The sequence below is a fragment of the Lactuca saligna genome, chromosome 3, assembly GCF_052625555.1.
Source record: "Lactuca saligna cultivar CGN05327 chromosome 3, ASM5262555v1, whole genome shotgun sequence".
Taxonomy (NCBI): domain Eukaryota; kingdom Viridiplantae; phylum Streptophyta; class Magnoliopsida; order Asterales; family Asteraceae; genus Lactuca; species Lactuca saligna.
In genome coordinates, this window is record NC_136419.1 from 41,350,345 (window position 1) to 41,370,671 (window position 20,327).

The 20,327-nt window shown below is 35.4% G+C and overlaps 4 protein-coding genes across 4 annotated transcripts; 2 read left to right on the plus strand and 2 right to left on the minus strand.

Moving 5' to 3' along the window:
- Positions 1 to 8,198: 8,198 nt before the first annotated feature.
- Positions 8,199 to 9,061, minus strand: LOC145035412 (uncharacterized). Its single transcript, XM_078983956.1, has 2 exons — positions 9,027 to 9,061; positions 8,199 to 8,943 (listed from the first exon to the last, which is right to left on the minus strand). The coding sequence occupies exons 1-2, from the start codon at positions 9,059 to 9,061 to the stop codon at positions 8,199 to 8,201; spliced, it is 780 nt and encodes a 259-aa protein (XP_078840082.1).
- Positions 9,062 to 12,975: 3,914 nt separating this feature from the next.
- On the plus strand, positions 12,976 to 15,096 carry LOC145035901 (Phosphorylase superfamily protein). Its single transcript, XM_078984403.1, has 8 exons — positions 12,976 to 13,196; positions 13,297 to 13,360; positions 13,819 to 13,910; positions 13,998 to 14,104; positions 14,174 to 14,248; positions 14,377 to 14,451; positions 14,537 to 14,629; positions 14,717 to 15,096. The coding sequence occupies exons 1-8, from the start codon at positions 13,094 to 13,096 to the stop codon at positions 14,912 to 14,914; spliced, it is 807 nt and encodes a 268-aa protein (XP_078840529.1). The 5' UTR covers positions 12,976 to 13,093; the 3' UTR covers positions 14,915 to 15,096.
- Positions 15,097 to 15,428: 332 nt separating this feature from the next.
- Positions 15,429 to 17,189, plus strand: LAP5 (Chalcone and stilbene synthase family protein). The gene is made up of 2 exons (XM_078984401.1): positions 15,429 to 15,693; positions 15,767 to 17,189. The coding sequence occupies exons 1-2, from the start codon at positions 15,540 to 15,542 to the stop codon at positions 16,759 to 16,761; spliced, it is 1,149 nt and encodes a 382-aa protein (XP_078840527.1). The 5' UTR covers positions 15,429 to 15,539; the 3' UTR covers positions 16,762 to 17,189.
- LOC145035900 (uncharacterized) lies at positions 17,040 to 18,941 on the minus strand. Its single transcript, XM_078984402.1, has 6 exons — positions 18,502 to 18,941; positions 17,984 to 18,183; positions 17,767 to 17,907; positions 17,604 to 17,684; positions 17,369 to 17,493; positions 17,040 to 17,273 (listed from the first exon to the last, which is right to left on the minus strand). Exons 1-6 carry the CDS (start codon positions 18,722 to 18,724, stop codon positions 17,225 to 17,227), a joined length of 819 nt encoding a protein of 272 aa, XP_078840528.1. The 5' UTR covers positions 18,725 to 18,941; the 3' UTR covers positions 17,040 to 17,224.
- Positions 18,942 to 20,327: the final 1,386 nt, after the last annotated feature.

Below are 20,327 nucleotides of genomic sequence, written 5' to 3' on the forward strand. Positions count from 1 at the left end.
AAAACCCTAATTTTCGGGGTTGAGCCCTATATAAAGAGCATTATACTCCTCTACAGCCTCCCTTATTCCCCCCTTGAGTTCCAGAAACCCTAAATTCGTGGAGAGATCATTGTGGAGCAAATTAGAGCTTGGAGAGGTGTTGTTTGAAGAGATCTTTAAGGAGAAGTGGCTTGGATCAAAGGGCTTTGCTTGGATTCGAGTTTGGCTGCTATTGAGGCACCTTTTGGAGGTAATATCTTCGTCCTTAGGCTGTGCATTCCTAGTTTCATCATTTTGGGGTTTGTGGGGAGTATGTCTTGGAATGTTTTGGAGTTTGGAGGGTAGATCTGAGGTTGCTACCTCAGATCTGGAATATTGAAGGCCTAGAGTGCATTAAAGTTCCTGTATTTGAGTGCTTAGTGAAGCCACCATGTCCCAAACCTTGGTTTTAAGGTGAATATGGCTTAGATCTCGTTAGATTCACGTAAAGTTTGCCACTTTACGTGATGGATGGATTGTAGGAGGTTGGATCTATGTTTTGGATCAATTGCATGGCCTGAGATGCTTCTGTATGGATTCAGAACGGTGGTACTCGACGAGTCACATGGGTGGACTCGACGAGTTGCTTGAAGATGGCCTGGGACTCGACGAGTTGGAAGAACAACTTGGCGAGTAGGTTGAAGATGGCCTTGGACTCGACGAGTCCATTTGGACTCGGCGAGTCTTGTCGAGGAAGTCCCAATGTTTCTGGTTGAGTCGATGAATCGGTGAGTCAAGGGATGACTCGGTGAGTTGGGTGCAAGTGGACTCAGAGTTGTTGGACTCGACGAGTCTTGGGGTGACTCGGCGAGTTGAGTCGCTAATTGAGGGAAGTTCTGAGCATACGGACTCGGCGAGTCATCGGGATGACTCGGCGAGTAGGGTCAGTCAGGGGTTGACTTTGGCTCGTCCAAGGTTGACCAGTTGTCTTCCAAGGGTATTTATTGAGTTGTATGTTTTGATGTTTAGTGGAGGAGTTCGTGCCAGAGTTCGGAGCAGCGGGATCTTCTCTTTTCAGCCGGCAGTTTCGAGGTGAGTTATCCTCACTATATCAACAGGGTCTAAGGCACCAAGGCCGGCCCTTTATTGTATTGAGATTCGGTTATGGTTATTATGTTATTGTTTGATGTGTCTGCATCCTGGTAGCTAGGATGGTACATGCTAGGAGGCCTTGCTAAGGTCAGTGTTCCCGATATACAAAGTGATGCTATGCTAGTGACCGGTTAGGTCGGTAACCCGGTTAGGGTAATGATATGCTATGTGATCTGCTTGTTCGGTTTGTTGACTATGACTGTTATATGAGTGTATGTTTTGTGCACATGGTTGTTTGGACTGGAGATGGGTTGAGGCGGGTCCTGCTTTGTGCTGTAGGCCAAGATACCCAGGGCGGACCGGTTGTTCCGAAGGCCCAGCGAGCGGTCCGGATAGGCTGTAGGCCCCACGAGGGCGGACCAGACGTGCCGAGGCTCGGAGAGTGGACCAGGCCGACTGAAGGCCCGATGCGGGCGGACCAGTCACACTGTAGACTCAGAGAGTGGACCAGGTGGGTTGAAGGCCCGATGCGGGCGGACCAACCCCACTGTAGACTCGAAGGACATGACTAGACCCGGAGGATGGATCCGTTGGACTGAAGGCCCGATACGGCGGACCAGTCACACGGTAGACCCGATATGCATGGTTGTTCTATGTTCTGTTATGTTATGTATGTTTTATATGTTTTGGACCGGAAGGTCGTAGCCTGGAAGGGCGTATACGTGGTTGGTATTTTGGGGGTATCTCACTAAGCTTTCGGGCTTACAGTTGTGGTTTAATGTTTTTCAGGTTCTTCAGGAGACTGTGGCAAGGCGAAGGCGCGATCGTACCGCTCCTCATGATTTTGTAGCAATGTGATTCTGGGAATACTCTAATGACTTGTATTGAAAACCTTTTTGTAAACATTTTAATGAAAATCAGGTTGTTTTGAAAAATTTAAATTGGTTGTATTTTTCGGATGTTACAACACGACTCACTTATACTTCACGATTCGGTTATACTTCATGATTCGGTTATACATCACGATTCACTTATACTTCACGATTCGCTTATACATCATGATTCAGTTATACTTTACGATACGTTTCCACTTATTACACACTCAAACGTAGTTAGATGTATGTCTATGCTTGTATAGATGCATATAAACAATGGTTGGAGGACTTAGGAAGGCTTGTTCGCCCTATTTCCTTTTCTTCGTTGAGATGTGGTCTGGTGGGATCGGATGTCCGTCCGAATGTCATTTGATCATTAGTTATATATTATGTGTACAAACATAGACATATAGGGTTACATTAGTCAGTTCAGTTATGAGTCTCTACTGCTAGTCCAGCGCTTATATTGGAAATTCACTACCCACTATTTAGGATGCATCTTCGGGACACGACCTTCTCCATCGTCTAGTTGGTAACCAGAGTCTCCTGTAGGGAGAGCGGACATTGTGTGTATAGATCTATACGGGATTGACACCCCCGCACCCTGACTGCTAGCTACAGTCCACGGCCTACCAAGCAAAGGGGTGACAAATGTCATATTTTATATAGATGCTTGCAGGGCGTCAAGTACTCTAGTGTCGGTTAGTATGGTTACGAGTATCCCAGGTTACCTTATAATACATGGCCTTAAGGTAACGGTATTTTACATTGTATGTTGGAAAACCCACTCTTAGAGTCACAATGTTTTTAGACCTTGCTAGCTGTATGTGACATCCCCATTTTCACGGCCATAAAAGACCGATTTTTGTTTATGCTTAAAAATCAGAGTTCTTCTTTTAATAAAAATGTTGCGGAATTTGTTCCCAGAAAAACATGATAAATACGTTATTAAAACATTTCCGAAGAAACGTACTTTATTCATTTTAAAACGTTTGGGATGTCATCGTCAATACAGGAACATAAGCATAAACAGAACTTACATTTATTTACACTAGTGATCTACATCTCTTTAAATCTCTCAGTGTAAAGTGACTTCGTATCAACACCTGTGATATAAATAAACTGAGTGGGTCAGGTTGGGAAACCTGGTGAGTACATAGGGTTTTCAACCCACAATAATATAATTATTATGTTTAAACAATCAAACAATCAACCCAATTACCCATCCCCATTATCTTCTTTAGTCTTAAGGATCCACCCTAAGAATCAGTTATTCCTCGTTTATTTAGTCCTAAGGATCATCCTAAGGAATCGACACGAAGTCCATCATTACCAAGGCTTATAGAATATATATGGTGAACACGTAGTCCGAAACATCTGGTAAACACTTAGTTCAAAAGTAACTAGTGAACACACTTAGTTCAAAATACCTAGTGAACACACTCAGTTCAAAGATACGTAGTGAACACACTCAGTTCAAAAATACCTAATGAGCACCTACTTCAAAAATACCTACATGTTACGAAACTGCTATCGTTCCACTGGACCGTCTAGTATCATCCATAGTCGTCATCTATACTCCACTTGATGACTGGATCACTGACAACACTGATGTCTCCCATCGTGTTATCACAAAACAACTATTTCATCTACCCATGTTTTTCCTAACACGTTTTGTAGATATAAAATACGTATACAGTTTAAATCATTTAAAACATGTATAAAAATCTATCACTCAGCATAGACAGCAAGTATTCAGACAATATGTACACATAGCACGTAATTTATATTAAAATACTTCATATCTATGTGTAAGATGAAAGAGACTATGCACTCACAACACGTAAATTATATAATAAATACTTCATATCTATATGTAAGATAAAAGGGACCATGCACTCACAACACGTAAATTATATAATAAATACTTCATATCTATGTGTAAGATGAAAGGGACCATGCACTCACCTGAGAAGGTGGTGACTCGGTACTCGGACAGCGCTTCGTTTACTTTAAAATAATTTCCTTCGACGAAACCTAGTATTATCACCAATAGATTTTAGTCTATTATTCACCGAGACTAATTAATAGTCTAGCTATTATTACTATTATATAAGCGTTAAAAAATACTTATATAACCCATAATAATAACCCAAGTATTTATTATATGTTCTTAATAACGTTAATAAAATTAAATAAAAACTATATTAAAAATAGCGTAGGCGTAGCTCACTTACAGCGGGTTTTATAGAAAACCAGGCTTTGCTTGGAGCAGCGTTTCCGAGCAGAAAAGCTCTTCTTCTCGGAGCCGTCGAGCACTCCGGGGCTTCCGCCTCGTGCTAGGGAGGTTCCCTAGGCTTTTTCGGGGGATTTCGGGGCTAGAGAGAGGTTATAGAGAGAGAGAGAGAGAGTAAAGAAAAGAAAGAATGGGAAATGTGTGAAGAAAATGAGGGTGGGAGAGGTGGTATTTATAGGGTGAAAATGGCTAAACTTGGTGCCACATGTCACCATCTAGTGACAAGACTTGGGGAGAAAGCAATGGCCAAGATTGTGCCACATCACCCATTTTCGCACAGCACACTTCCGACTTCTAAAATCCGTAACTTTCACATACGACCTCCATTTTTGACGGTCTTTATATCCACGCGTAGGTAAAAATAATATCTACAACTTTCATTTTGACTCCATTGGCTAATTCTCAACCGATCTTAAATTTAACAGTACGAGGCGTTTAGATTGTTAAATGACCGCGAAGAATCCGTAACTCCTTCATACGGACTCCGTTTTCGTCTGTCTTTTTACCGTTGAGTTCCTATTAATGAGATCTTCAACTCTTATTTAGGTCGAATAAGCCAAAAGCTGCTCGAACTAAAATTCGAGTTTCGGGCTGTACACTGCTAATCCGAAACTTCGAAAAATCATAACTTCTTCATACAAAGTCAGATTTGGGTGTTCTTTTTATGGATTTTCTCGGTTTAACATATTCTACGAATTTTGTTTAGATCACTAAGTCTAAATCTCACTCTATCATAAATTCACTTTTTACGCTTCCCGGTGTCGTGCCGGTTCCGTCGCGAAACTTCGATGAGTCATAACTTCTTCGTTATAACTCGGATTTCGGCGTTCTTTATATGTACGGACACCTTGTGACATATACTACAACTTGGTTCAAATTATTTATTCTAAATAATATCTTGTCGAAAAGTCATTTTCGACCCCTATTATCTCTAAATTGACTAGCCCGGATCTACGGGCGTTACACTGTATCTTTCATTTGATACTATCTGGGGTCTGTATTCTCTGTTTTAGACCTTACTAGTTATATCTTTCATTTGATACCGCCTGGGGTCTGTATTCTCTATTTTAGACCTTAGTAGTTGCATCTTTCATTTAATAATGTCTGGGGTTTGTATTCTCTGTTTTAGACCTTGTTAGTTGTACATTTCATTTGGTACCGTCTGGGGTCTGTGTCTCCTTTTGTTAGACTGAGCCAGGCGTGTCGTTTGTTCTATACTCTCTTGGAGTCTATGAATTCTATTGCCTTAGTCAGCAGTCTTCACTGCTGAGGCATATGTTATTTTCCCTGATTTCTCCTGCTTTCTTTAATAATCAAATTATGTATTTTGATAAGGATAATGTTTAAGGGAAAACTACTTTTTACCACATAACTCCGTCCAGTCTTGGTAGAAGATTGCTTTTAATAAAGAAAATATAGGATTTTCTGGAAATGACTCTAATACACTGTATATTCTAAAACTACTACTTTTATAAAGTTATTTAGATAAAATGACACTAAATACTTATGAACTCACCAGCATTTGTAAAAATGCTGATACTCGCTTTTCAAATAACTTGTATTCTCAGGTCACCATTAGATAGGTACATCCCCGGAGCTTTTGATGAAGGCAATTTAGTACCAAGCTGCATTTATATCATTACCTGTATTACTTTGATGTATTGTAATGTAAGCTATGTAAAACTATTATTATTAATGCAATGGTTGTTGTACTTTGATTACTATACTGCATATGTTGTGATACTTGACATGACGTCATCCACCCCAGAACGTTTCCGCCGTTCCGGTTTTGGGGTGTGACAAATTTTAGCCTGATTCTTCCTTATATATACACAATATATATATATATATATATATATATATATATATATATATATATATATATATATATAAATAAATAAAATTAAAAATATATATATATCTGAGAATATACAAGTGGCTAAAACAAATTTGCGTTTTAACCACTTGTACATTCGCAGATGAGATGGTCAAATCGTAGATGGAGCATTCTAATCTGCAATTTTGATGGTTATATTTGCAATTTCAATTTTTTTGGTTATTTTCTACCAAGTAATTAGTGTTTTTTTATTAAATTTGCAATTTTCTCATAAATTTCCTAAGGGAATATCATTTTAAATTAAATTTCCTAAGGAATATCATTTTAAATTTGATTCGACCACAATTTCTTAACCAAACAAACACTAGTACAAACATAATCATTATATTTTTTGGAAATAACGAAATATATAAACAAATAAAAATATTATAACTAGCAAAAGCTGGAATAAGTGCATAAACACTTATGTATACCCTTTATAATACCCTTTATTATCCTATGTTTATACAAAGTGAAGGTTGTGAGATAACATTTATCTAAACTGTGGCAGATATTGTTGAACACCTTGTTTTTCTTTTCATTCATAAACACTATAGTAGATAATAGCTTATGGTAATGAATATCTCACATAACATCATCTAAAACAATCATCTTTGTGGATGGTAATGCATATCTTTTTATTAATTTCTTCGGTTCGAACAAAGTTTAACACTAAATCTCTAACCTTAACACCATATTACACCCTACTAGAGCATGTTCCACAAACTAAGTCACACGAGAAAAACAGCCACACCCAACACGCCCAACAAATTGAATAACGATCCTTCTATTTCCAAGTGTCTCTGCCACTGGGATCCTCCCACGTTGTGTCAAGGGGTGACAACTTTCGATCCAACTCATAACCCGACACTGATCCAACCCGCAAATAGATGGTTTTGGGTTGGGTTATCTGTTTGGATTCGCGGGTCAACCCGCCAACCCTTATATATATATATATATATATATATATATATATATATATATATATATATATATATATATATATATATAATGATATTTTATTATTAATGAAATTTGATTTCCATCCGTATTCGTAATATCTGTATTATTGTATTCCTTCCGTATTCATATGTGACTAATCTGCATTTGTGGTTCGTTAATCAGATAAAAAAAATACATGTTGTTATTTTCACGAGTCACAAATGAAGAACACGTCCACTTTCCACGGGGCGGAGCCAGGATTTAAGATTAAGGGGGGCTCACAATGTAATAATATATTAAAGTATAATGTTATACCCGAATAAAATAATAGGTCTAAATTTAAAAAAAAAAAAAAAACACAAAGAATTAAAAATTTGTTTCCATTAACCTCAATCTTCAAATATTTCAACTAACTAAAATTTGTCTCCATTAACCTCAATCTTCAATGCAGCGACTTATATTCATCTATTAACCTGCAAGTATTGAAATAAGTCATTTTAACATAGATATATATGGTTCATTTTAGAAAATTAAAAAAATATATAAACATAGGAAATAGTACCTTAGGCACTTTAAGTTGTGCTCGTCTTTGTTTAATGGAATAAAAATCGTCTATAATATCATTTGTAGGAAATGTATGAGCAATCTCTCTCTCGATGTTAACAAGCAAACAACTTTTAAGAAAATTATCATTCATGGTATTTCGGAGTCATGTTTTCACAATTTTCATTGCTGAAAATGCTCTTTCAGATGTCACGGTAGAAACAGGGAGAGTCAATATAAGACGAATCAATCTATCAAGCAAAGGATAAGTACCTGACTTTCCTGTTTCATGTAGGCCTCTACACAACTCAGAAATTGTAGAAATTTTTTTCAATTGTGGGTGATTTTGGACATCTAGTTCATAATGTTGTAACTCAAGTTTCAACAACTTCCTTTCATGCTCCGTAAAGTCCATTGGATAATATGATGTTGCCAATTTACATATATCCTCAACATTTAAGGATTTTCTTGGATCTAGCATAACACTAAGACGGAGAAGCTCTGTTTCAGACTCATTAAATCTAGAATTCAACTCTTGCAACTGACTATCAATACCAGCAATGAATAGTTCAACCCGATAGTGATGTTCTGTAGTCGTATTGTCTTTGTCACGACGTTAATGAATTACATATCTATAAGTTTCATTCATGTTAGGGACAGGAATGCTATTTTTCTCACAAAAACAAACCACTTGGTCCAAAAGCGATTGCCAACCTTCATCTCTCAACTTTTGAATAAATTTTTTTGCTGTAGAAACCAAGGATAGAGCATTAACAATATCAATAGATTTTTGTTGTAAAGTTTGGCAAAGCTTGTCAGTTATCCCCATTATTTCTTTCATCATGTGTATAACAATGACAAAATTGAATGATATTGCATGTGTAAGTGCATATACCGCATCACCTCTTTGAGAAAATGTAGAACCTTTTATAGCAATATCATTCAATACTACAAAAGACGGACCAAACAATCTTATCAAACTGTAAATTGATTTGAAATGAGAACTCCACCTAGTATCTCCAGGCCTCTGCAATGTTTGTATTTGATTTATGCCTTTTCCACTCTTAATTTCTCCAGCTTCAGTTAAATGAGAAATTTCAGCAATTTGAGCATCTTGCAATTGATCATTACGTTTGGAAGAAGAAGATATGACATTAACTACAAAGTTTAAGGTCTTAAAGAAGTTATGTACCTCAGTCGCATCTTTAGATGCTGCAAGTAGAGCCAATTGTAGTTGATGGGCAAAACAATGTATATAATAAGCGTATGCACATTCCTTTAATAATAAAGCTTGCAACCCATTCCATTCTCCATGCATGTTACTAGCCCCATCATATCCTTGACCCCGAATATCTTGAACACTAAGTTTATGATAAGATAAAGAACATAATATCTCATTTTTCAAGGAACATGAATTAAGTCCAAAAATCTTTTTTTGACATGCCCATCTTGGTCGACAAATCTCACAACAATAGCCATTTGCTATTTCTTAGATTCATCTTGAGACTCGTCAACTATTAAACAAAATTTTGACATCCCGATTTCATCACGAATTGCTTTTTGTACATTTGTAGCTAAAACATGTAATATTTCTTTTTGGATATCTGGTGATGTGTACTTTGCATTTTGAGAAGCATTTTCTAACACAACATCAACAACAGTCTTGTTATAAGAAGCAAGGAACTTTATTAATTCAAGGAAATTCCCTGATTTCTTGAGTTAGGTTGTTCATCATGACCTCTTAAAGCACATCCCTGAAACGTGAGCCATTGAATGGCTTCAATAGAAACTTTAAGGCGTAGACTATTGTCCATAACTTGTTGAGTCGTTTGCATATATGATAATACATGATGATTTAGGATACAGAATAAATCTAAATTAATTGGGATGAATATCGGGTAATATCTCCTTATGAGTACGGGTGAGATATACACGGAGGGTCGAACTTTAAAATTTGTCATTAATCCGAGAGCACAAATTAGATATAGTCATTCGTCCTTAGTCCGAGAGTATGGGAGGACATAATTATTTGTTATTAATCAGAGACTATGGATTAGACATTATCATTTGTCCCTAGTCCGAGAGCATGTAGTGGACATAGTCATTTGTCATTGATCCGAGAGCATGGATTAACACAAACCTGATCCGAGAGTATGCATTAGGTAAAGTTATTAAATTTAGATCGGGGAGTATGAATCGTGTCATTATGAGGATCAACGGGGTGTGGTAAAATTGTTTATATGAGGTGAAATTGTATATTACGAGTTCTAATATATATATATATATATATATATATATATATATATATATATATATATATATGATACAACATTGTGGGATTGATGAAATCTATGTGTACTCACCAGGTTTTCACTCAACTTATTTGTATCATAGGTATCGATGCGAAGATACATTACACTGAGAGAGTAAAGGAGATGTGAATCATTAGCTTAAATGAATGTAAGGTCTGTTTATGCTTATGTTTCGGTATTGACGATGACATCTCAATCTTTTAATACAAATAAAATACATTTCTTCGGAAATGATTTGATAATATATTTATCATGTTTTTCTGGGAACAAATTCCGTAATATTATTCTTCAAAAGAATACCTTAATTTTAAAATAAAACATAAACAAATCGGTCTTATATAGCCGTGAAATTTAGGATGTCACAGTTTACCCAACATAGTGAAATGGGTGTGAAGGGGGAGGAGGCATTTATTATTTTTCTTAATTGAATATCATAATATAAACATTAAATTAATTGAAAAATAAAAACATAAGGGTATTATGGTCATTTAAAATTTGGCACAGACTAAGTTCCCAACAAAACTGTCTTTTAAGGATGAGGCATGCAAGGTTAAATCAAACAAAGGACGATCTAAGTTAAGTTTTGAAAATAGGACTAAACGTGCATTTTGACACATGCATGCGGGACAAATGATATAATTGACCCTTTCCTTTTTTAATAAAATTATTATTTTACCATCCTACTCTTATTTCTCTTAATTTGATCTAAAGGTTCATAAGGTGGTTCTGTGGTTCTATGCATAATTTTGGTTTTATGTTGACATGACCTATGTGGATGTATGTTTCACAGTAAAATCTTAGGATTAATACATTTTTTCTTTCGTTTTAACAACTATAGAAACAGGGCTGGCCATGGAGTCAAGGCAAACTGGATGGGTGCCCTTGGCCTCGCCAAATCTTGAGCTCGTGCAAATTACGATCAGTGTGTGTATATATATAATATAATATAATATATAATGTACAACACATAACCAAAAGTAACTTTGATTGAAATTATTGATGCGTCTTAGTTGAGATGTGTAAGGTCTCGTGTTCGAACCTTTGATTTTATACCTTTAAAATTTTTCTATAAATTTTACTCATTAATCTAATAGAAGGCTAAACCCCCAACATTATAGTTATGGATTTTTTTGTACTTTTCATTTTTATAAATTTTACTTATTAATCTAATAGAATGCTACTAAAGGCCCAACATCGTAGTTAGAGATTTTTTTTTTGCCTCTTAATAGATGATGTCAACACCTTTCAAGAGAGGACACTTTAGTTTTCCGTAAACAATCATGAATATTTGTTGTCTCCTTCTAATACATGGCTTCACAACCATTTTCAAGAAAACAGAAGCTTAAATGGGTTAGCACGAAGCCGGAAAACTGTCGCATTGTTTTTCTATTTGTTTGGAGGGTGCTTCATTGATTAAAGTTTAATCGTTTCATGCTATTTAATTTTGGTTTGCTGTTGACTCTGACTGGCGGGTTTTTATCAAGGTTCTAAATAATGTAAGATGTGCCTTGACGGCAAGGTAAAAGTTAAGCCATGACAAGGCTTGGCGAGCAATGACGTTTTTCAAGGCGGGACTATATTATATACATTAAAAGATATAAATCATATAATTATTGAATTTTATCAAATATATGAAGTTTTTAGAAGTGTTATACTAATATCTAATAGAAAAAGGTTAACAAAAACTCATTTATTTTAGGCCCGATAAAAAAAAACAAAAAAAAAACAAAAAACAAAAAAATCCCGCGCCTTGAAAAAAGCTCGTGCCATAACGCGATAAGGCGCGTCTTGACACGTTATTTGGACGCCACACTTCACAAACTCGCCATGGACGTTTTCGTAATGGCTACACCACACCTCGCGTCATGACACGCCTGGAGGCGCGCCATAATATGTTTTTTAGAACCATGTTTTTTATACATGCATACGATAATACGCTTTACTCCATTTGGCACATGATGTGGCTTGTGTTTGTCCACTTTCACTACATTTGTACATTTTCATAACAATTGTGTCCACTTTCACTTGGTTTATATATTCTCATATTATGATCTACTTATATTGGTTGTAAAAGTCAAAATGGGGATTTTGGGTATTATAGATAAAAAAAAAATTGGTGTAAAACATGAAAAATGTGGTTGAATATAGTCCTTTTTATACAACGGGGTTTAAACTTACACCGTGTGGTTTAATAATGAAAGAAAAATTGGGATTATTTGCTCGTTTTTTTAAATTGTCATAATGTATTCCATCCAATTTGAAGGTCAAAAAAAGGGCGTCATTTTTAATTTTGACACGAGTTTAAATCGACTTGGACCGACCCTATATATATATATATATATATATATATATATATATATATATATATATATATATATATATATATATATATATATATATATATATATATATATATATATATTTTGAGATTTTGAAATAGCCTGCTTGCAAATTTGTAAAAAAAAAAAAAAAAAAAATGAGATCTCGATTTTTGGTGTGTGGAATACAACTCTTTGAAGGCCGTATTTATACTCCTAGACCTAGGAGCCTCCCAAAATGTGAAACTGTGATGACAACAACCATTTGTTGGCTTGGCACATGTGTCATGCGGTTGATCGGATAAAAACCATAGTATAAGGCATCGTTTTCCGGGGTTTTTAAAAGATCCTTGAGGCTTATCTACCAAGTTAACACATAATCAACTCCAACCAAGACAACTCAATGTAGCATGTGAAGTGGAAAGTGACATGAATCGTGCCATTTTGTGAAACCTCACGTCCACCAGCATTTTTAGATACACATGTAAGCTTAACACATTTTTTTAACAACCTTATAAAGTCACATAATGTTCTTTTCGAGCCTACATTGAACAAACGACAAGAATACTAGTCAACTTACTATTTTCCAACACCATTTATATAATTTTGTTAATAATAAATGATAAACGAGCTTTCTTTCTCTTTTAAGCTAGAAAAAAAGAAAAAAATTGAAGATGCTTTCACATTAAACTTTAAAATTGACATTTTTTTTACTAAACAAATATGAATGGAATAACCTGTTCAATTTGCCATTTATAATGTAATCTTTTTATACAAGACGTCTCTACCCGATTCGCTCCTCCAATTTCCTCTCTCTCTCTCCTCTGTCGGATTATTAGGGAGAGAAAATAACCGCCGAGCCGCCGCTGCCGACGACGACGATGGATCTTAATCATGCTGAAAATGAGAAGGGCAGCAACCAGGAGACCATTTCAGCTATCTCCTCCTCCGATAACCATATTTCTACTATCGTTATCATCATCGGTACTTTACCTTTCTCTCTACACATATATTTATGTACTTGTTGTGTCTGTGTGAAGTAGTAGGTCATGATTATGATTTTGTTAAATGGAAACTCGAGCAGCTATGCAAACGGAAGCACTTCCTCTTGTGGACACTTTTAAGCTGACGGAGGACCTAAATTCTCCGTGAGTTTTTGCTCCTTCTTTTCAATTCTCGATTACTTATTCATTATATGTAGAATCATGTTTTGCGTTCCTGTAAGTAGTCGATTATGTCTCTCAAGAAAAGGAGAAATGCTTATTCTAGTTTATGAGGTTAGTTGCTTTAAGTTATCATGCTGTGATTAAGGGGCATGGGTTTCGCGACGTTCAACGACCAGTTCTGCTAAGACGCCTTAATCAATTTTGGATGCGTGATCGAATTGATCCTTGTGACCTTCAACGAACTATACCTAATTTTACATTTATCCAGATTTGTTGTAGCAACACAGTATCCTAGTGTCTGATTATTTTGGCCCTAAAAAATCAAAAGGCCAATCAGTTCTGCATCTGATGAAAATATGTCAGGGTTGAATGACATGGGGCAGAAAGCTTGATTCGATTAATTGAAATGAGAAGTTTAATTATCAAATTTAATCACACAGGTTCCCAAAAGGAACACCTTGGGTCCGCTTTCATGGCTCTTACAAAGGTCTGAATGTAAACATCATATGGCCAGGGAAAGATGCTACTTTAGGTGAGTTTTTGTTGTTCAGTCAGTCTTTATAAATGTCTGAATGTAAATAAATTTTATTAATTTATTATTATTATTATTATTTCTCAGGAGTTGACAGTGTTGGCACTGTTTCTGCATCTCTTGTGACTTACGCTGCTATTCAAGCCTTAAAGCCAGACCTTATTATAAATGCTGGCACTGCTGGTGGCTTTAAAGTAAGTATTTTTTTTTTCTTTTTCCTAATTTATTTTTGAGATTATTATTTGACTTTATAAAAATTTCAGGCAAAAGGAGCATGTATTGGTGATGTGTATGCTGCATCAGCAGTTGCCTTTCATGATAGAAGGATACCAATCCCAGTAATATTCACTTATATGACTCACCCTTTTTTTGTATTTTTCATCTAACAATTTCATAAGATATAATTATTCTAGAAAAATCCTTTTGCCTTTTGTTTTATTTTGATAATTTCTGTGTAATAATGCAGGTTTTTGATCTGTATGGAGTTGGTTTGCGAAAAGGTTGCTCAACACCAAATCTGTTAAAGGACCTCAACCTTAAGGTAGACATTAAAAAAATAAAATTATCAAACAACATTTTTTTTGACATTTTGAAATATCTGAGATAATATTTCTTGTAAATTCCAGGTTGGCAAACTGTCAACTGGAGATTCCTTGGATATGACTCCAATGGATGAATCTTCCATAATTGCAAATGATGCAACAGTCAAAGACATGGAGGTAACCTTTTTTTTTTTTTGAGATAAAGTGTTGTCTGAATAAATGATGTTTAGTATTTATGAAAACAAACTATTTGGGTGTTTTCAGGGTGCTGCTGTTGCTTACGTGGCAGATCTTCTAAAAGTTCCTGCAATTTTTATAAAAGCTGTCACTGATATTGTTGATGGAGATAAACCAACTTCCGAAGAATTTTTGCAAAATTTGACAGCTGTCACGGTCGCACTCGGTGAATCAGTGGCTCGAGTGGTTGATTACATCAGCGGAAAATCCATCTCAGAACTTTGAAACCGTCTTCACCATCATGTTTGGATGGGGTAAAATCGACTTTTTGTAACACAATTGATTTGTATTGAACGAATGATATGACGACATGTGTCCACATTGATGTTGGCAAATGCGTATAGGAATTGTCTTTCAAGACAATATTCCATAAATCAAATACTTGGAAAAAATACAACTTTCTATAAGTTTTTGTCGACCTTGTAACCTTTATTTATGCTTTTAAGTTTTCGCTTATGAATCTTGTATTGTATAATGTTTGTCGTGCATCTGATTGGGACTGAGACTGACACTGAGACACTGACAGATAGTTACTGATGTTGATTTGTCTGTAAAAAGTGACTAGTGGCTAGAGTTCACACCAAAGACACTCCTTGAAACTAGATCCTAATAACAAGCCACCCGCTAAATACTTACTTCTTTAGTGCATTTTTTTCATGACTTTCTTGCACTTCAACTAACCCTTTTACATCTCCTAAAAAGAAAACCATAACTTCCCTTCTTGCTCTCCCTTTGAGTGATTTTGTCAAGATTCTTGCCATAAAACACGCAACCAATGTGTGTATATAAACCAACATCAATAATAAACTTTTCATCTCATCCTTTTGCTTAAATACAAAAAAAAGTGGAGATGACAACCAAATCAAGTGTCGGAAAAGCCAACATCTTGGCTCTTGGGAAAGCATTCCCTCACCAACTTGTTATGCAAGATCTACTTGTTGAAGGCTATTTTAAGGATACCAATTGTGATGACCCGGAACTCAAACAGAAGCTCTCTCGACTATGTAATAAACTTCGTTCTTTCCCTTTTTGTTTTTTAAATAAACTATCTTCATTTTGTGTTTTTTTTTTTAATAGGTAAAACTACATGTGTGAAAACAAGATATGTGGTTATGTCACAAGAGATACTCGAGAAATACCCCGAGTTAGCACTCGAAGGCTTACCGACAGTCAGACAAAGACTAGAGATTGCCAACAAGGCGGTTACACAAATGGCAATCGAAGCCTCACAAGCATGCATCAAAAAATGGGCCCGACCCATTTCTGATATCACCCACTTGGTGTATGTTTCCTCTAGCGAGGCCCGACTCCCAGGTGGCGATATTTACTTAGCCAAAGGGCTTGGGCTAAGCCCAAACACCAACCGGGTCCTACTTTACTTCTCGGGCTGCTCAGGCGGTGTAGCAGGACTACGAGTTGCTAAAGATATAGCCGAAAACAACCCGGGAAGTCGGGTCCTGCTTGCAACAGCTGAAACTACTATTGTCGGGTACAAACCACCAAATGTGAACCGCCCGTATGACCTAGTTGGGGTTGCACTTTTTGGAGATGGTGCGGGTGCGATGTTGATCGGGTCTGACCCCACTGGGCCGGAAAGCCCGTTGTTTGAGTTGCATACTGCGATACAGAATTTCCTGCCCGACACCGAAAAGGTTATTGATGGGAGGCTAAGTGAAGAGGGGATTAGCTTTAGATTAGATAGAGATCTTCCTGAAATCATTGAGGATAATGTGAAGGGGTTTTGTGACAAGTTAATGGGCTATTATGGGCCTAATGAGATGGCATATAATGATTTGTTTTGGGCCGTGCATCCTGGTGGGCCGGCTATATTGAACAAGTTAGAGAAAAAACTTGATTTATTGCCGGATAAATTGAATGCAAGTAGAAAGGCTTTGGCGGATTATGGAAATGCAAGTAGTAATACGATTGTGTATGTGTTGGAGTATTTGATTGAAGAGGGTTTGAAGAGGAAGAAAGAAGGGAAAGATGGTGGGCCTGATTTGGGCCTTATTTTGGCTTTTGGGCCTGGTGTTACTTTTGAAGGTATTCTTACAAAGAACTTGACCGTTTAATAACGCTCTTTGTTTTGAGCCTCAAACTCAAAGGTTTTGAGTTCAATTCCAATAAAAATAAATAAAGTATCGTTTGGAAATTGAAAGTCAAAACAGTTCTTTTACTTGAAATGTTGCCATATATACATACAAAATGATAGTTAATATAAAAATACTTCACACTTGGTGTTAAAGAAATAGTCTTTCATACACATCTTTCTTTATATTTAATTTTTTTTTTACTGATAATAGCAACAAACTTATATTCATTTTTTGTTGACTAGTCAAACACCATATAATTTAGTTAAAATCGCAGGAGTTATAATTTAAACCACGACCACATCCACGTCACCAAATTTACAACATCCACCAATTCACAAAAACAAAAACCCTAATCACAAAATTTAAACATATATAAAAATGAAAATGAAAAAGTGAAAAAATAAAAATCTTTAAAAAACAGATCAACAATACGATTCTTGGCCTACACAACTCCAGAAGGTAGACGTAAAACAAGTTGTCCACCAAAAACACTGAAAAACATAACAAAAACAAACACAAACGTTATCACATGGTAATAAATTGTTTTGACGTATTTACCCCTAATAAGCATGAAGTATACATGTACCTTTGCACATAGTAGTAACAGAAGTCGGCTAATATAAAAGTTTGGACAATTTCTGATATTAAAACCATTGAAGGCCATAAACCATAACCTAAGGCAGTAAGCAGATGCCCACGACTATCCAAAACCTGTCAAATGGAAAAAAAAAAAAAAAAAAAAAAAAAAAAAAAAAAAAAAAAAAAAAAAAATAATGTAAATCAAATGAAAAACAATAATAAAAAAAAAGTCAAAGTCAAACCTGGAGAACCCAATGAGCACAGCTTAAGAACCTTGCGACACCAAGAGCGAATACATAATGAGCAGTGAATGGTTCAACAATCTGCCAAAAAGAGTCATATAAAAATAAGAAAAAAAGGGAAGATGTTATATTGTTATATATATTATGAATTATGATTATAAACCTTTGTGTTTTGCATGACTCTAAGTTGAGGTAGAACAGAAACAGCTTCAAGATAAACACAAAATGCCCAAAATATCCGGTTTATGATATGATGTGATGTTGATGGATGAATTAACAAAGCTAATATGGCGCAAGGAACAGCCTACAAAAGAAATTTGGTATATAAAGGTAATGGGCAAATAGGTAATTTTCCCCAAAGAATTTAATTAAGGGCTTACCACATAGTACATTGCAAAGTTGTCTTTGTCCTCCATGTAGCTTGATTTGAGTCTAAAACGGATCATAAAGATAACCCACAAAGTTGCAGCAAATGTTGACAAATCAAGCAGGGTGTGTATGTCATATTCCATCACAAAACTACAATAAAGTCTAACAGCTAAAAACATTGCTGTTAGCTCTTGTGTTTTCAGTGATATGCCTGCAATCGTGTGTCAATTTATCATATATTTTAGACTATTATTATCGTTATGAAAAATCGAAGACATAAAACAATGGCATTCAATTTGTAGGGATAGTTAGTTGCAACTTACAAAGGGGAATGTAAGTGTTAAATTATTATCCAGGAGTTTTTGGAATCCACTTCAATTTTGAAATACAAAAGCAATAATTTATGATGAAACGAAAACCGAGGTAATTCCATAATGTCATTGATATGGAGAACTAAGAAAGGAGGGAATTATACGGAATTGCATTAAACAAGTAAACGATGCTTAGATCAATTTGTTAAATAACTAACCAGCACAAGTTTTTTCCTTAGAGAGTTTATATATAAGGACGGTGATTCCAATGGAGTGAACAGCTTCGGCAGCAATAAAGAGATTGTCGTGATCGTGCACAATCGCGCGTAGCAACACCAAGGCCACCATGCCTGCGACTACGGCGAGAAAAGCTTTCACCTTTGGCGGTTGCCGCTGTATCCATGACGATATCACGTGGATCGTCTTCTTCGGTGGCCTCATGTTTGTTTTTCAAAACTGCGTGCTTGTGCAAATGCTTTGTCTCTACGTCTTTCTGGTGATGTGGTGGAAGTGGTGAGGGTTGGAATTGCGGCGCAGTGGCTAGGGTTTGACTACGGTGGTGATCCGGTGGCGACGTGTTGGAGGATTTTGGGGGAAAAATTTGTGATTTGTGAACGTCTGTAGACGTTGAGATTGTCAGCAGATCAATTCGTTAAATTTTATTCTAAAATGTTATAATATCGTATTCAAAGATCTATAATTGATTTATTGATTTAAAAAAAAAAAAAAAAAATCTTTATTGATTTATTGGTTTTCTTAAAAAATCAATAAATTATAAAAGAAAAAAACAAAACTACAAAAATGGTCCTGTATGTATTTTTTCCAGGGTCAAAACAGGATATTTTTTTGATGCGTTGCTAGTTTCATTATAAAATTATTTTCTGCTAAACTTGAAAAGATTAATATGTGGTTTTAATTTGTTTTTTGTTTTTTTTTTCCTAATTTCTTAAACATTTAATTTAATTTAAATATCTATGGTAAAACAAATAAGACAAAATATCACAATTGGTTCCCGTGGTTTACAAAATATCGCACTTCGAGGATTTTCTAGTAAAAAGTTACGCGATTGGTCCTTGTGGTTTGTAAAATTACATGAAAGGTCCTCCTACCGTTAAATCTAATTTTTTAGCTGTTAGATTTTAATGGAAAAGATTATTTTACCCTTGTACCAATATTGTAACACATTACAAACCTCAAAGACCATTCATGTAATTTTATAAATTTGAAACTTTATGTATACATATAAATTATAAATTTCGCATTTTATATTTAACTAGTAGTTGAATCATGCTATGCATGGGACAAAGGTACCGGATGACGACGTTTGTTTTGTTTTCGTATAGAGTTTTTTTAATCTATAAGTTTAAGATCAATTTTTTTAGAAGACGTATTTGTTTAGTCCGAAGGGTTTTGGTTCGAAAAAGTTTTGTGCGGCCATTTTAGTTCTTTTGAAGTTTCCTAACACTTTTGGTCCTAATCACTTTTGGTCCTAATGACCACATACCCACACCCCCAAACACATTTGTTATATTTGTAACAGGGTTCAAAATTTTTAATAAACTTTAAAACAATGAGTAAAATTGCAACGCTAACTCTTTTTGAAACCAAAACCACAAAATTCAATTGAATTGAAGGACTCAGCCAGTGCTTTCTATAAAATTAAATTCATGTTAACTTTTTTATGCTAATAAATGCTTCTATAAATTACATATTGCTTTTGTTGAAGCAAAAGCTTATTAGATGTTGCCTTATGAAACATCGCCAACTGCCCGAGACTCAACTTGATTATCCGGTAAACATGAAATTGTAAAGGTATGTTAATATAAAAAAATTAAAAAAAAAATTGTTTCTTTAAAAAATCTCCAACAATTCTAAAATTGGTTTAAATGTTAAATGCAAGAAAGGGAATTTGTTATATTGATTTGTTTATCATAGCAACCTACTTTCCATCTTATTAGAGGATTGTACTTCAAATAAATATGTTTAATTATGTCAATGTTATCTAATAACAAAAGAATTTTCATCAAAGCAATTTCGTAGATTT

Coding starts and splice junctions, on each gene's coding strand:
- LOC145035901 (XM_078984403.1), top strand. CDS start 13,094: ATGGATCTTAATCATGCTGAAAATGAGAAGGGCAGCAACCAGGAGACC. Junction 13,361..13,818: donor ACGGAGGACCTAAATTCTCC/GTGAGTTTTTGC, acceptor TTAATCACACAG/GTTCCCAAAAGGAACACCTT. Junction 13,911..13,997: donor AGGGAAAGATGCTACTTTAG/GTGAGTTTTTGT, acceptor ATTATTTCTCAG/GAGTTGACAGTGTTGGCACT.
- LOC145035900 (XM_078984402.1), bottom strand. CDS start 18,724: ATGAGGCCACCGAAGAAGACGATCCACGTGATATCGTCATGGATACAG. Junction 18,184..18,501: donor TAAGGAAAAAACTTGTGCTG/GTTAGTTATTTA, acceptor ACACGATTGCAG/GCATATCACTGAAAACACAA. Junction 17,908..17,983: donor ACTTTGCAATGTACTATGTG/GTAAGCCCTTAA, acceptor TTTCTTTTGTAG/GCTGTTCCTTGCGCCATATT.
- LAP5 (XM_078984401.1), top strand. CDS start 15,540: ATGACAACCAAATCAAGTGTCGGAAAAGCCAACATCTTGGCTCTTGGG. Junction 15,694..15,766: donor ACAGAAGCTCTCTCGACTAT/GTAATAAACTTC, acceptor TTTTTTTAATAG/GTAAAACTACATGTGTGAAA.
- LOC145035412 (XM_078983956.1), bottom strand. CDS start 9,061: ATGGCTATTGTTGTGAGATTTGTCGACCAAGATGG. Junction 8,944..9,026: donor AGATTTGTCGACCAAGATGG/GCATGTCAAAAA, acceptor TCATAAACTTAG/TGTTCAAGATATTCGGGGTC.